General features: G+C 44.7%; 1 protein-coding gene across 1 annotated transcript in view; it reads right to left on the bottom strand.

Moving 5' to 3' along the window:
* Positions 1–3,671: 3,671 nt before the first annotated feature.
* Positions 3,672–13,877, bottom strand: part of LIN52 (lin-52 DREAM MuvB core complex component) — a 108,586-nt gene continuing 98,380 nt past the window's right edge. Inside the window, exon 6 of the mRNA XM_045807847.2 lies at positions 3,672–5,715. Within this exon, the coding sequence (XP_045663803.1) occupies positions 5,660–5,715 (56 nt within the window). The 3' untranslated portion in view covers positions 3,672–5,659. The remainder of the gene's footprint in view (positions 5,716–13,877) is intronic.

The following is a 13,877-nucleotide window of genomic DNA, read 5'->3' as shown; positions in this document are numbered from 1 at the left end:
CTCTCTCTCAAGACCCATGCTCTTACCTTAGACCAGCAAGAAAGCTATGAACACTGAGTGTTATGGTGCAGTTCTTTCAACAAATTCTCATTAAGCACTTATTATGTGCCAGGTACTATTCTAAGCTCTGTTTATAACCAAAGAAACTATAAGAGACTGAACAAATTTGTATCAGATTCTTTGACATCTCCCAATAGTTATTTAAAAAGTCAAATCCTGTTGTTACCTCTGTGTGGCTCAGGGAAGATGGAAAAACCACAAAGCAACTCTTACTACTTGAGCTTTCTGGCTCCTTGGATTCCAGATAATTGTTTTCTGGCATCGGAGGTCACTTTCAGAAGCATCAAGTTTAGATCAAAACAGAAAGCAGAGAACAGGATAAGATGAAAATGTGTGTGAGTCCAACTCAGCTCAGAGCTTGAGTTTAATTGAGATTCCAAATGCCATTCTCCCCTGCATTCCTCTGTCCCTGACCATGACCAAGTTCATGGCTGTATCGCCCCTAGTAATCCCTGTAATGGGCTGCAATCCTGGGGGAGCAGTTTCTGTTTATTAAGCGGCCAACCTCTGAGCCACATGGAGTGTGGCAAGTTGTGACTTCTCGGCCTGGCCATTGATGGGCCACTTTTCCGTTTAAAAAAACCAGGGATCTTCTAGGAGAGAATGGGAATAGAAAGCACGGCTTGTGGGAGAGCCAGAGACCCAGAGGTGATGGGTGCTGGAAGTGAGAGCCCCTTCCAGGTCATGAGCTCTTTGAGCACAGAATTCACATGTGTGTGCTGCCCATTAGCTAGCCTTGAGATCATTGACTACGGTTGTATAGGGCTTCAGTGCAGGTCCAAGGATGGTGCCACAGCTGTAGCTGCCCACGATGCCACCAGCGTGGACATGGGGAAGAAGGGATAAGGAAACCCAAAGGGGACAACTGGCAGGAGGTGGCAAATGAACGGGGCGAGGCAGATAGCAGAGACTGGGTCTGTCCCTAGGTGCCGGAATTCTCAGGGCTTCACACGGCAGCCCAGGCAATGGGACCAGGCTGCACCCAGAGCTGTTCTCCCAAACCAATGGCCTCTTCCTTCTCTGCCCGCAGCCCCAGTGTCTGCCTTTTAGAGTTGGGGAGACATTGCCGCAGCTGCTTTGCTGTTTAGACACCCTGTCCCCTCACTGTGTCCCCCCTCCCCCCCGGGCATCTGTCCTCTGGTTAGAGTTGTGTGAAGCGGAAGACAATTTGGGGCTTATTAGTGTCCCAGGGAGACATGTAACTTGTGTTGCTGGGACCCAAACAGCAAGAGTCTTAGCGGCAAACTCCAGCCGAGAAAAGACTGAGGAATTGTCTCACCTAATTACAGGGAATGGCCCTCTTTGTGTTTGTGATTCGGTACGGTTGTCCGATCGCTTTTGATCGCTTTTCTCCATTTGCTGGTTCAGGCCATGCTGGAATTGTGCTAATTAGAAGAGAAATGGACAGAGTGATCCTGTCAGCCCTGGTTACTGGTGGGGACAAAGCGGAATATTATTCTGAGGCAGTGTTTTGTGAGGGCCCTTCTTCCAGCTCTCATTAGGAGGAAGGGGCCCACAGGAGGGGAAGGTTCCGAATGCCTGGCCTGGCTAATGGAGCATTGGGGTGTTCATGTGCTAATTAACAAGCTCTGGCTCACGGCTGCACCTGGTGCCACCTGAAGCCCCCAAATGTCCCTGCTCATGAAGAAAAAGTGCGGGACAGAGAGTGGGAAGTCTGGTGGCCTCTTTAGGCATAGTCGGGGACACAGCCCCAAAGTGCCAAGGAGTGTAAATAGATAGGAACAGCCAGTTAGAGGCCAGTCAGAACTTAGGAACTTGGAGAGGCTACGGTTTGGGGTGGGGCTGTCAGGCTCTCTGGGGACAGAGAAGCCCATATAGGGGCCATCTGGCTGGCACGAGATGGAGAAAACAGAAACTGGAGAACATAACCAAATGGCTGGAGACGGATTTTATGTAGAAGTTGAAAGCTGGTAAGGAATCATGTCGGCTGACCCCGGGGACCATGCACCTTGGCCCACCAGCCTATTTCTTCCCTTCCTGTTCTGCCTGTTTCTCTTTTCTGTGAGAAAACAGAAGGGGCCTCATCCTGGAGGAAACAGAAGGGACCAGAGCATCCCACTGGAAAGGAAATGTCTTGGTTTCATCACAAAGCTCCTACGGAAGTCCAAACACCCTTCAGAAACCAAAGAGGCAATGGGTTGACTTACCATCTCCATTTTCATGGCCCAGAAGACAGAAGCTACAGTAAGCTGCAGCCAGACGACCACAAACAGGCAGCAGTTCCCTAGAGTCCATTTAAAAAAATATGGTAAGTGGGTCACCAAAAGATACAGAAAAATTAATAATGGCATCTTGCTATTAATACAGTTAATAGCCTGTGAACTTTCAGTGCTCTGACAATGGAAGGAAGGCCAAGCAAATCAGCAGAGGCCAAAGCAAGAATCTGACAGACTGAAGTAAGCAAGAAGCAACAAGACTGCTCCTGAGAAAAGACTTGAATAAGAATTTGAAAACGTGTCTCCAAGCCCCAGGGCTCTTCCTCTCAGTCAACAGATGCTTCTGCAAGGAAGGCATTCAGAATGGCAAAGGGAAAGGCAAAAGAAACCTGTGGGCAGATAATACAGAATTATCTATTGGAACAATCATCTCTCAAGATTTAGAGCAGCGCAGTCATGACGCTGTCCCTGTCGAGGCAGCCGGCCAGCCATGCTTTTCCAGGTCACGGCAATCCACTGCCCACCCAGTTGTTTTCTTGGAAATCAATGATGAGCCAATGGTGCCAAGCAATTTGCTTTCCTCACATGGAATGTTTCTCTGAAAGGGCATCACGCTCTGCTCTAGGGCAGGTAAACTATCGATGGGGGGACGGCGATAGTACTAATACTTGCTCTTCTCCAGTTCTTGGGCACAGTTGAAAAGGAAGTCACACTAAGGATTTTAGTAGGTGGTAGAGAAACATTTGTTTTCGATCCATCATACTTACTGGAAGTCTGCAAGCAGGTATGGACCCTTCCAGCTCAAAGAAGACACAGAAGAGTAACTCAATGTGTAGGAGACAACTGTAACCTCGAGGAGCTTACAACTCAGTGGGACAAGAAGAGACGCACTCGGATCACTTAAATATAAGGCGGAGTTGGTAAGAGTGGTAAGGATGGGACACGTAAATGTTGTAGGAGTGCAGGAAGAAAGACTGTTTCCAGCTAGTTCATCAGGGGCTTATAGGAAGGGTAGGTTTGGTATGTGCAAAAGAGACTTTCTAGGAACTCAGTGGCATGAGCAAAGGCACTCAAGTGAGGAAAAGGGAATTGTTCAGATTAACTGGAACAGAGACTTCGTATATTAGAGAGGAGGGGTGATTAGGCTTACATGCAGAGAGTTCTAAATGCCAGGATGAGACCCAGACTTTATTATTAGATACAAGGAGGTATTAAAGGTTTTTAAGTAATACTTCAGGGAGTTGAGCACTAATGAGCTTGGATGGCAGAACAGACTGGAAGCTGGGAGACCAAGTAGTAGATGGTCATAAAGCCCCACGCCACCCACTATGATAGTAAGGGGAAAATAGCATTTATCATGATAGTTGTACTTTCTAATGAATGACTTAAATATGCAACTTGGCCCTTTGAGGAAAAGAAAAACTCACTCTCCTATAAAAGGGACATATTTATTATGACGACACAGATACCATCATATACAAAGCACAGTCCTCTAACACCCTGAAGTACACACACATTACACATCCATTTATATTATCAATATAAAAATACATCATTAACATTTCTAAGGATGACAAATACAAAACCAATAAATATCACAGTTCTAAAACATCTACTTACATTAAGTGCTGGTGAATAAGATGACAAGAAAAGAAAGGCCAAAGCAAACCAGAAAACCAACTCCATAGCCTTGCGTTACAGACCTGAGTTGGTTTTGGGGAGGTATCCTCATATTCTCCATGTTCTTCTCAATTTCCCCAAATGCTTAAAAGTGCCTGATGTCATCAACTCTCAAAAACAGAGCAAAGGGAAAATCTGACGTTACAGCACTATTTTTTGCCCTCTCCTCCCCTCCCACTCCAACCGTATTTAGAGAAAAAGGAATGTCAATAGTAAGCTTAACTTAAAATCTATGCCTCTCCAGCCTAAATTTCTATATCGCAGCTAGGCCGAATCTTTTCTTTCTCACTTACCCATCCTTTGTGACTTGTGTTCAACTTTCCCTCTTATCAATACATAAAATTGCATGGATGGCAAAAATGAGAGAAAAACCCAACATTAATTCTAGCATGGGAAACAAGGCACAAATGTCAGAAATGGTTAATAGACCAGCTATTAAACTGAATAGTGCTGCACCCTAGCATGGACACTCAAGACCAATAGTTTAACCAAACTTTTCTTGTATCCAAACACCATCAGACAACGGCCATGTGGATGTTCTTTGCACGAAGGTTAGGAAGCCTCATGTACTTCTCGAAACATTAGAGGCTGGGGGCTGGCTTACGAGACAAAATACAGAGAACATGGGTAATCAATTTTACGCATGGGTTCGGTTTTCAGGTTTTAACACAGGGACAGATGACCGGCAAAGAGCTCCATAAGAATTGTATTTAGTTCAGGAAATTCTTTTTTTCTGTGTGTGTGCATGCACACGCATGTGTATTTCTGTTACACTGGTGAAATATCTGCTATGTGCTATGAGAAGGGACAAGGGGGGCAAAACATTGCCACCATTCCACAGCACATTCCTCTCAGGTCAATTAGAGTTTCTAGTTTTTAATCAAATGGAACTCCTGTAAGCAATCCCCTTCTCCTACCTTTTAGGCCATACTGACTTTCTTGTGTGAATCTGTAACAGGTTACTGGAACTCGAAAGTCCTTTCTTTCATCTTTAACTTGGTCTTGAGGTCTAGAACCCAATGCAACCTTGCATGGGCCTTTCACTAGCTAATCCCAGGAGGGACTCAATACACAGGGATCTCCTTTCCTGGAATCAGAACTGATGTGGGGGGGGGGGGACGAAAGGCACTGGGCAATGGGACTGCTATGAGAGGTACAGAACTTTTAAAGCAGGTATACATTTCATGAAGATTCTGGCTTCTCCAGCTGGGGATTCTTGGAACCCAATATATATTGGAGAGTTCACAGGTCAGGCTGCCTGGTCGGTTTCAGAATCTAATTGGTCTCTGGTCTCCTCGCACCATAAACACTTCCTAAGATATCAAGTACAAGTCAAAAGAACCCGTCCAATCAACGTGCCACAACTGACTTTGCCATCACCAAATCAAATCAGCTGTAAGATCCTGGGACTCCTGAATCACTTTCTGAAACAAGAGAGCAGGACTTTGACCTTTAAGAATGATGTGCCCTCTGGTGTTACCCACATCCAAGGCTGAGATGGTCCATCTGGAAGCTGACTGAATAACTGCACTGATCCTTCTGTAGAGAATCTATAGAGCAGATTCCTCTCTTGCCGCCGAATGTCCTCAGAGGTGCAGAGTGCCAGGAGCAGGGGAGAGGGTCAGTCCTGGAGGTGCACCCTCCGGCCTCTCACGAGGAAGCAGAGAGTTGCATATTGTCAGAGCTGCACTGGGAGGGGAGCAGGGTTCCAGTCCCCAGGACATCCTGTCCACAAGCAGCTGCTACTTCTTGGGTTTCTCCAGAATGTTGAGAAATTTCCCCCGTGTCATCTCTCTGGCTGGAATCACAGCAAATGGAAGATCAGTGAAAACCCACAATCTGCAAAAGAGATCTCAGGAAAATATAACTGAATACTGTAAGTTGATTTAAATTGTAAAAACAAGTTGCTACCATAACAGATTTAATCACCACTGACCACCAAAAAGAGGGAAAAACAAACCACCACTGACAATGAAAACTGCACAAAGCTGTTCGGAAGCTGGCAATTGCTATAAGGCATAGGCCAACTGGGGAAGACTATCATCCCCCTTAAAAAAATCCCCAGGGAATTCCCCCATTTCCCCCCACCCAAGAATGTAACCTGATACTCATGTTCGCTATGTGTGGGGGGGTTGCTCTTGGAGACTACAATCCAACCACGATTACAGTCTTCTCTGGGTTGTTGGTCTCTGGACATTTATAATCGCAAATCAAAATTAGAGATCATTTACCCCATCTCTCAGCAGTGGAAGTCCCTGGAGGCTGTAATATAACAGGGTTTATCCTCCCTCAGTGCAGTCCATCCGTGGATGGTGTAATAAAGTAGGGTTTACAGAGCTTTGGTCTTCTCTCTCTTGGCATTGTCAGTCCTTAGATATTTAATATAGCCAGGCAAGGTTTATGTGTCTTTCTCTGACTTTCGGCACCATCAATCTTTGAATGCTGTAGTTACAAGAGGGTTTATACAGCTACTTTCCTACATATGAGGCTCCAAAATGAAAGTAAAACATTTCTCAATTACGAGGGCCACTCCAGGAGCCCACTGTTTCAGCTCTGTCAAGCAAATCCTCAGAAAGTAGATGTATTATAACACCCCCTTCTTCCTCATCCCTCCAAAATCATCTTTCCAGATCTCTTGAATAGATTTAACAGTGCTCAAAGTTTCCAATGGTTGGTCCTGAAGGCCAGAAGTCTCCTGGCCCCATGTGGTGGGCACACAGCAGGCTGTGCCTGTGGCCTCCCAAGACTATGTCCCCATCCTGGCCAATGAGTAAGATGGCTGGAGAGGCACCTGTAGGACGAGAAGGACCTTTGCTCTAGCCTCCTTGCGGCCTGACTCAAGTCCAGAGATGGTGCTAGATGGGTGGGCTTCACTCCCCCTCCATAGAAGTTCCTGGTTTATTCGTACAACAGAGAAATACAACAATACAAACTCTGTAGCCACAGGGAAGCTTCTGGTATCCGCAGTCCATATATTCCTCATCTCTGGAGCTCCAACAAGGGGAAAGGAAATCCCCCTAACTAGGAACGGAAGCGCCAGTGCAAAGTGCTGCCTCATGTGCCCACAACCCCACCCGGGCGCAAATCCAACCGACCATTCCTTTCCTCGGCGGATTTGCACCAAACCCTATGCAGACAAAGTTCCAGTAAGACTTGCAATTATTTGTTTATATACGTGTCTTCCTGCCCTAAAGGGTAAGAACTGAGGGTAGAGACCGTTTCACTATTCCTTATATCACCAGCACTAGATGTAGTTATCTGCTAAATAAATGTTGGCCAGATGAGTGATAATATACAAAAGAAGTATTCCAAGCAGGAACGCAATAATGCTTCTGGCCTTCCTTTCCAGAGACAAATAAGACCTGCTAATGGCCCTCAGTGCTGCACTCTCTACATTGTGGGTTGATGGTGTTTCTAAATTTACCTTGCTTATTTGGCAAGAAAAAGAACTTCCTTTGATGAAAGTAATGCCAGATTAATGGAGAGACAGAGGTAGGACTAACTACCCTAGAAGAAATCCAAGCAGGTATTTTCTCGCCCACGGGAGGCGGCATGGACTTTTAGATAACACAGGGTTCCAGCTCTAGCACTTAGCAGCGGGGTGACCTCGGGCTGGGCAAGATCTCCGAGCCTGTTTCTTTATCTGCAAAATGAGTAGCATATGAATGCCACCTGCCCTGCTTTTCTCTCCGCTATTCAGCAGTGAACATGCTTGGTAGAGTGGTACCATTAACACACCACCTTCCAAAGGACGGTAAGCAGTCTGCTGCTTCTCCTGCACTCAGTGTTTCCTGAGTAAATGAAAGAACCGTGATGAGAAGGGAGGCTAGCAACCTCAAAAATCCCATTCCTTGGAAGCTTTTCCCTCCGCCTGATCCTACCGGAACTGACTTATACTTTTGGCCAGGGTGGGTCTCCTCATTTATTTCTACTGGCTGGGTCTCCTGCCTATTCTCCGGTGCTTATTAAGGAGTTTTACAGAGTATCAAATGATCCTGCAGCACGGCTAGGAGCAGGTACTTTGGAAACCAGACGTGGGTAATCCAAAATTCTGCTTGGTAGAACAGAACCTTGCTCCAAAAATCCTGGGCCTGGAGCACTGTATCGATCTTACTAATTATTTCTGCCTGCTGCCCTTCACATCCCCCGATTCTTTACTGTTTTTTTTCCCGAAATGGGAGAATGACCAATATTTTAAGGCGTAAAATTTAAAAAGACCCAATCTAGTTGAGGGATCAAAAGGATTTAAAAGGCAAAATAAACGGATCTCCCAAAGTCTCTCAGGGGCAAGCTCTCCTTGAATTTAACCAATCCTTTTTAACAACCCTTTCCCCACTCAATCATTCCTCACCCTACAACCTAATCTGAGCACACAGAGCTGCAGAAAACCACCATAAAAGTAGAAGTAATTCAAAGACCTCATCTTCTACATGGGAGGGGAGAAAGTTTTCCTACTCGCCAGTCCCATATAGGAGATATACGAATTTGTGACATAGCTGCTCCCTAAAAGAGGGCTGTGCCCTATAAATCACATCCTAAGCACTAACCCCTCTTTGAGCGCAGAAAATTGCTGTGGGTCAGGGGCAGCTTCGGACCTCGAGCCCTCCTGTTCACTTGTTATCGGAGATCTTAACATCTCTGATTAATTCACATACCCCTTATTTTATTCTTCATTTCTTTATCCTTGCCTTCCTGCTTTGCTGCAGTGTGAAGATTCTTACCGACCCGCTACAGTCATCGCTGCCTGCGAGCCGCACCCCCCTAAACCTAGTGAAATTGTTTAGTGATGCCAACCGCGCTTTTAATTTGCAAGACATCAGACACAGAGGTAATTTATACCAACATCTGTTCATTTTTGACTTCTGAAACAAACTCGCACATGCTGCTACAAAATCCCATTAGGAGTAAGGAGACAGCCTTCTGCTACTATTCTGTATTCCTCTTACACACACACACACACACACACACACACACGAGTGCGCGCGCTCGCACGCATGCACATACACACCCCTTCCAGCAGGGTTTTATATGTAAATGTATTTTAAGAAAAAACTCCCACCAAGGATTTCAAATCTCTCCAGGGAAGAGCCTTTAGAGATGTCTCTGGCTTGCTTACAGAGGCGAGGAAGACATTTCTACTCCCCTGCCTCGTTCCATTCCTTCTTCTTCCCATTAGTTACAGCTGGGCACAATTCTTGCATTGGTGGCCCTGGTAGGATTACATGCTCCCCAGCTTGACACTTCCAGTTCCTCTCTTTTCTCCTGCTTTTTTCCCCCCACCGTGTGTTAGAAGACAATCCTAGAGACGATAAGATTGCTAGAGTTTTACCTAGAGTCAATAAAATTTCTTAACTATTTTCTAATTCTGGATTAATTCTCTAGGATGATGAGGTTCAACACGAAGGCAACGCTGCCACCACGTTCTAATAATTATGCCAAGAGGGAACCACTGGTCACCAGCCACCACAGTACCTGCGTGCAGAAGAGAAGCAGGACCTCCGTGTCAAGTCATGATGTACGGGCCCTCCTATGCAGAGTACAGGCCATGGGCGGAGTGAGTCACAATACAGACCGTCACCATAGGGTGAACGTGTGAATTGCTGCAGAGAATGTGGGACAGGAGACCACTTGTACCCATTTAGAGACAGCAAATGGATAAACTACAATCAACTTCCAGGTTAATGCAGCTTCTATTACCCCCTCTTTGCTTCACTAGGGCTGTCAGGTTCACGGCAGCCGTAAATGCCTGGGTATACTTAGAGAGGTCAGGGCTGAAGGGAGGACTCCGTCCTGCTTGCTCTGAAGGTGGTGTTTGGTTTAATACAATCCCTTCTTTAGATTCTCCAATTCCTCCATCTACAGTTAGCCTTGCCTCTGGCTCTCTTTCCACAATGAGTATCCCCAAACTGCCTTCTCTGCAGTAAATTTTCTTGGTGGCTGGTTGAAAAAGATTCAGTGGTACAGATTGATTTCTTACCAGTGAGGGGATGAGGGATTACCAGAGGCACCCTGGTTAACGAGATTGGGTGCAGAATCTCTCACGAGACCAACCCTCTCTGCCAGGGCTTTGCACCTTTCGCCCATGACATATGGGTTTCATTACAGAAAGATTTTCCAGATTATAACTTTGAGGCAATTGCCTGATAAAATTCTGCTCGGCTTTAATGTAGAGAACAATGTAAAGATTAAGTAACTTTTTAATGAAATGGGAGAAACTCATAATGTTTGGTTTTCAATTCCAATGCAAACTACTTTAAATATTTCTGTGCCTAAACATAATTAAAAACATTAGCAAGATGGAGAAAAGTTACAACAGGCTGTCTTTAGGAGACTCTAATACGACTGGCAGGAAACAAAGGAAACAGCTTAACCCTGTGAGAAAAGCAGGGCTTTTAAGCATCAGACAGGCTTGGAGCTGAACCCCAGCTCCTACATGGACCCTGGACCACTGCAGGCAAGTTACCCAAGACATCTTTCCGAGTTTTGGTTCCCTCCCCTTTTTCAAAAATAAAACTCACTTTTATTTTATTATTTTTTAAAAGTAAGGTCTATGTCCAGCGTGGGGCTCAAACTCAGGACCCTGAGATCAGAGGCTGCATGCTCTAATGACTGAGCCAGCCAGGCGCCCCTGGGTCCCTCATTTGTTCATGGTGGAATTAATATAAAGGTCACCTAGGCATTTAGTAAACGCTAGCTACTGTATAACTATCTTTTTCTTTCATTTCAAACAAGAAGTTTATTTAAGCAAAGAGACACTACCTAGGATTCATTTTTTTTTCTTTTTAAAGATTTTATTTATTTATTTGACAGAGAGAGAGACAGCCAGCAAGAGAGGGAACACAAGCAAGGGGAGTGGGAGAGGAAGAAGCACGCTTCCCAGCAGAGCAGGGAGCCTGATGTGGGGCTCAATCCCAGGACCCTGGGATCACACCCTGAGCCCAAGGCAGACGCTTAACGACTGAGCCACCCAGGAGCCCCAAGGATTCATTTCTTTTAGAGCAATTTATTTCTACTTAAAGACAAAATGCCCTATGTGTAACAGCTATGTACAAAAAAGTTATACACTTGTCCTTGGTTTTACAATGATAGATGAAAAACATTAAAATTCTCCAAATGAACAAAGCATGCAAGGATTTTTTGTTTTGTTAAACAGTGAGAGCAAAATTACTTACTGGAATATGAGGTAAGAGCTGAATGAGCATGCCACTAATGAGGAAAGGGGATACTTTCACTGAATTATGTTTTATCCCATTCTATATCCATTCAGTGTCAATCAGAACACAGCATTGGTCATTTCATTTTTTAAAAAGGCCATATGCTTGTATATATACACCAGGTACTTTATGCACAATGAAGGAATGAGGAAAGGGAAAATGAAAGAAGAGAGAAATCCATACTGCAGAGGTCAGGACGTGGTGGAACCAAACCGCAGCTTTCTGAGAATGGGTCCGTGTGCTCTGTGGGAACTGAGTTTTGGCGTAAACAGCAGGACCCCTTTGTGGTGGACACTTCCTGTCTGCTGCTGGAACACATTAACTGCGTCTTCAAACTACTTCCAACTGTGCAGGGTTATCTCTTTTGTGACTTGGCCGCCTATCAAACTGGGATCTGAACTGCTCACTGGTAAGTGCTGTCGTGTACAAGAGACATTCATTAGCGGACTAAGTGGCGTATGCCTCTTAAATAGCACCACAGACCTATCCTGTCCTGCCACCTTCAAGTTAATGTGACTATTGTTCTTAGTCTTGACTTCTTCCTTCCTTGTGTTTTTCGCTGGCCCAAGCGAGCCCTGGAGCTCCTCAGCTGTCACTTCATGAAAGAGGTACCAGGTCCGCACAGAAACCACATACAGGCAGTCCGGGGAGTGGCAAAAGGAGATCAAACTATTTATTTTCTAAAAGATCTCAAATGCAAAACCAAAAGAAACAGGAATGACCTGCATCTGTGTACCGCGTCTAATCTGGAGAACCATGCCTGCTGGAGGAATGCTGGGTATTAGTTAGAGGCAACCCCTTCCTTAACTATACCCGCAGCTTCTTCTGGCAGAGGAACACATAAAATCCGAGTTTAGTTTAAATCAGCATGCTAAGAAGCTGTTTATTGAGTTAGCTTCATAGAAAGAGAGTTTCGTAGAAATGATGCCATTTGTTATAATTATGGTTTTGACTCTTTTAAAATGGACTTTTTTGGTCCTTGAAACCTTGAAAGCATTCTAATAACTCTGACAAGAGGGATCTCCTTGTCATCACGGTGTGCTGAGAGGAGAGAAGCAGGAAGGGATTGGAAGAATAGTTATGTTAGTCACACGCAGTGACTACCATGGACTAGGTATTAGGGAAGATTCACATTCATGAGAGGTGGCCTTTGGGATGGAGCTAGTTGGTCACAGGTTACTTTGGTGCAAGAGGAGAACAAAAGGAAACCAGTGTGATTTATAATTCCGAGTTCTCTCTCAGAGGAACGTGGAAAGTTTTTTGGTGGCTCTGGCAGAGAGCCGGGGTACAGCAGAGCAGCTCCAGGGCAGCCTGCCAGACTGAGATTCCTCCCTGGGCTCCAGTTCAGACCTCCGCACAGAACGTACCAGTAAGTGATCAATAATTCACGTCAAGGACTAAGCGCTTTTTCATGCCTCTCATACAAGAGCAGCTGGTGCTGGTGTCACAGTCAAGAACAGAAGCTGCTCTGAAGCTGAGTATGGTGTCATGGATGAGAAGGGGTCTCCTGGAGCCTCATTTAGACACTCGGTGGCCCTCAGAAGGTGGTGTAATTGTAATAAGGTCTCCTGACCATTCTCAAAGAACTCATGGGACAGTTCACGAGTAAAAGTCTGTAGTAGAAATCTCACGTTTCTCGAAAATATGTAGAAGAAGCATTTGAAGGTAAGCAGAACAGCTTTGAGGCTTTTGCCTAAAGTTCTTAGGGCATAAGCATTTCAAAAAGGAGACTGAAATATATATCTGAGAAAAGAACAGTCTGGACGCTACATCTGTGACCGAACTATCACTATGAAAATCTTCATCCTGAGAATTCTTCAGAAAGCCTTTTCTTGGCGCACGCTTTCCAGATTCTCTTTCTATGGGGTGTCTTGACTTTCTAACAGGACTTTTTCTTCCAAAAGGGTGGCTAAGAACAGTGTTCTCTCCAGGGAATTCAGAGAGAGATAATTTTATATCACACATTCCCCTCCCCCATTCACAGTAAGGCCCATTTCTAGAGAATGTTTTATCTAAGATGTAATATAAAAAAGAAAAGCCAAGACTCAATGTACAGGTAAACAAATTTGGACAGTTCCAATATGGAAAATAATTTTAATGGCTTTTCATGACAAAAAAGAAAAAAAAAAGGACAGAAATACCCAGCCAACAGATTTATTCTCCGAATATAAAACATCAAGCAAGAACATAAAATATGGCAAGTGTCAGCCATGATGCCTGAAGATTGAAAGCAGAAGTAGAAGAATCTTAATTGTCAGGCATTTGAAAAATGTTGTATTCAGGTGGAAGCCTGTGTTTCTCCAACAACTCTCCTTGCCCTGCCTTCTTTTAAGAGCAAACCAAGACTAGTTTTCAAATATTCAGTCTTTATCATCCTTCTCCCCACTAAAAAACAAAACAAACCAAAACAACAACAAAAAACCCCCAAAGATTTGTGTTCAGAAATGAGAGCTATCAACTTCTTATTTGCATTTTGTATCCTTTTCAGAGGGCTTCAGAGGCCCACTTCATAGTTTTGCTTCGTTCCCCTTTCAAGAAGGCAATGAGATCAAAGCAATGGATTAATACTCTTGGGTGAGAACTTTTACTAAACACTTAGAGATGTGCGCAGAGCATTCATGCTTCAGGGCATGAATAGTAATACATCGTGGTGAAACATTTATTATGACCGAGGGCTAGTAGCTTCACACAGTATTAATTTCTTCATCCATAAAGTGAGTAAAGCAATAAATCTATCGTGTAAGGT

The sequence above is a fragment of the Ursus americanus genome, chromosome 26, assembly GCF_024610735.1.
Source record: "Ursus americanus isolate L20-20 chromosome 26, mUrsAme1.1.p, whole genome shotgun sequence".
Classification (NCBI taxonomy): domain Eukaryota; kingdom Metazoa; phylum Chordata; class Mammalia; order Carnivora; family Ursidae; genus Ursus; species Ursus americanus.
Note: the sequence above shows the minus strand (reverse complement) of the source record. Positions and strands in the feature narration are given on the sequence as shown.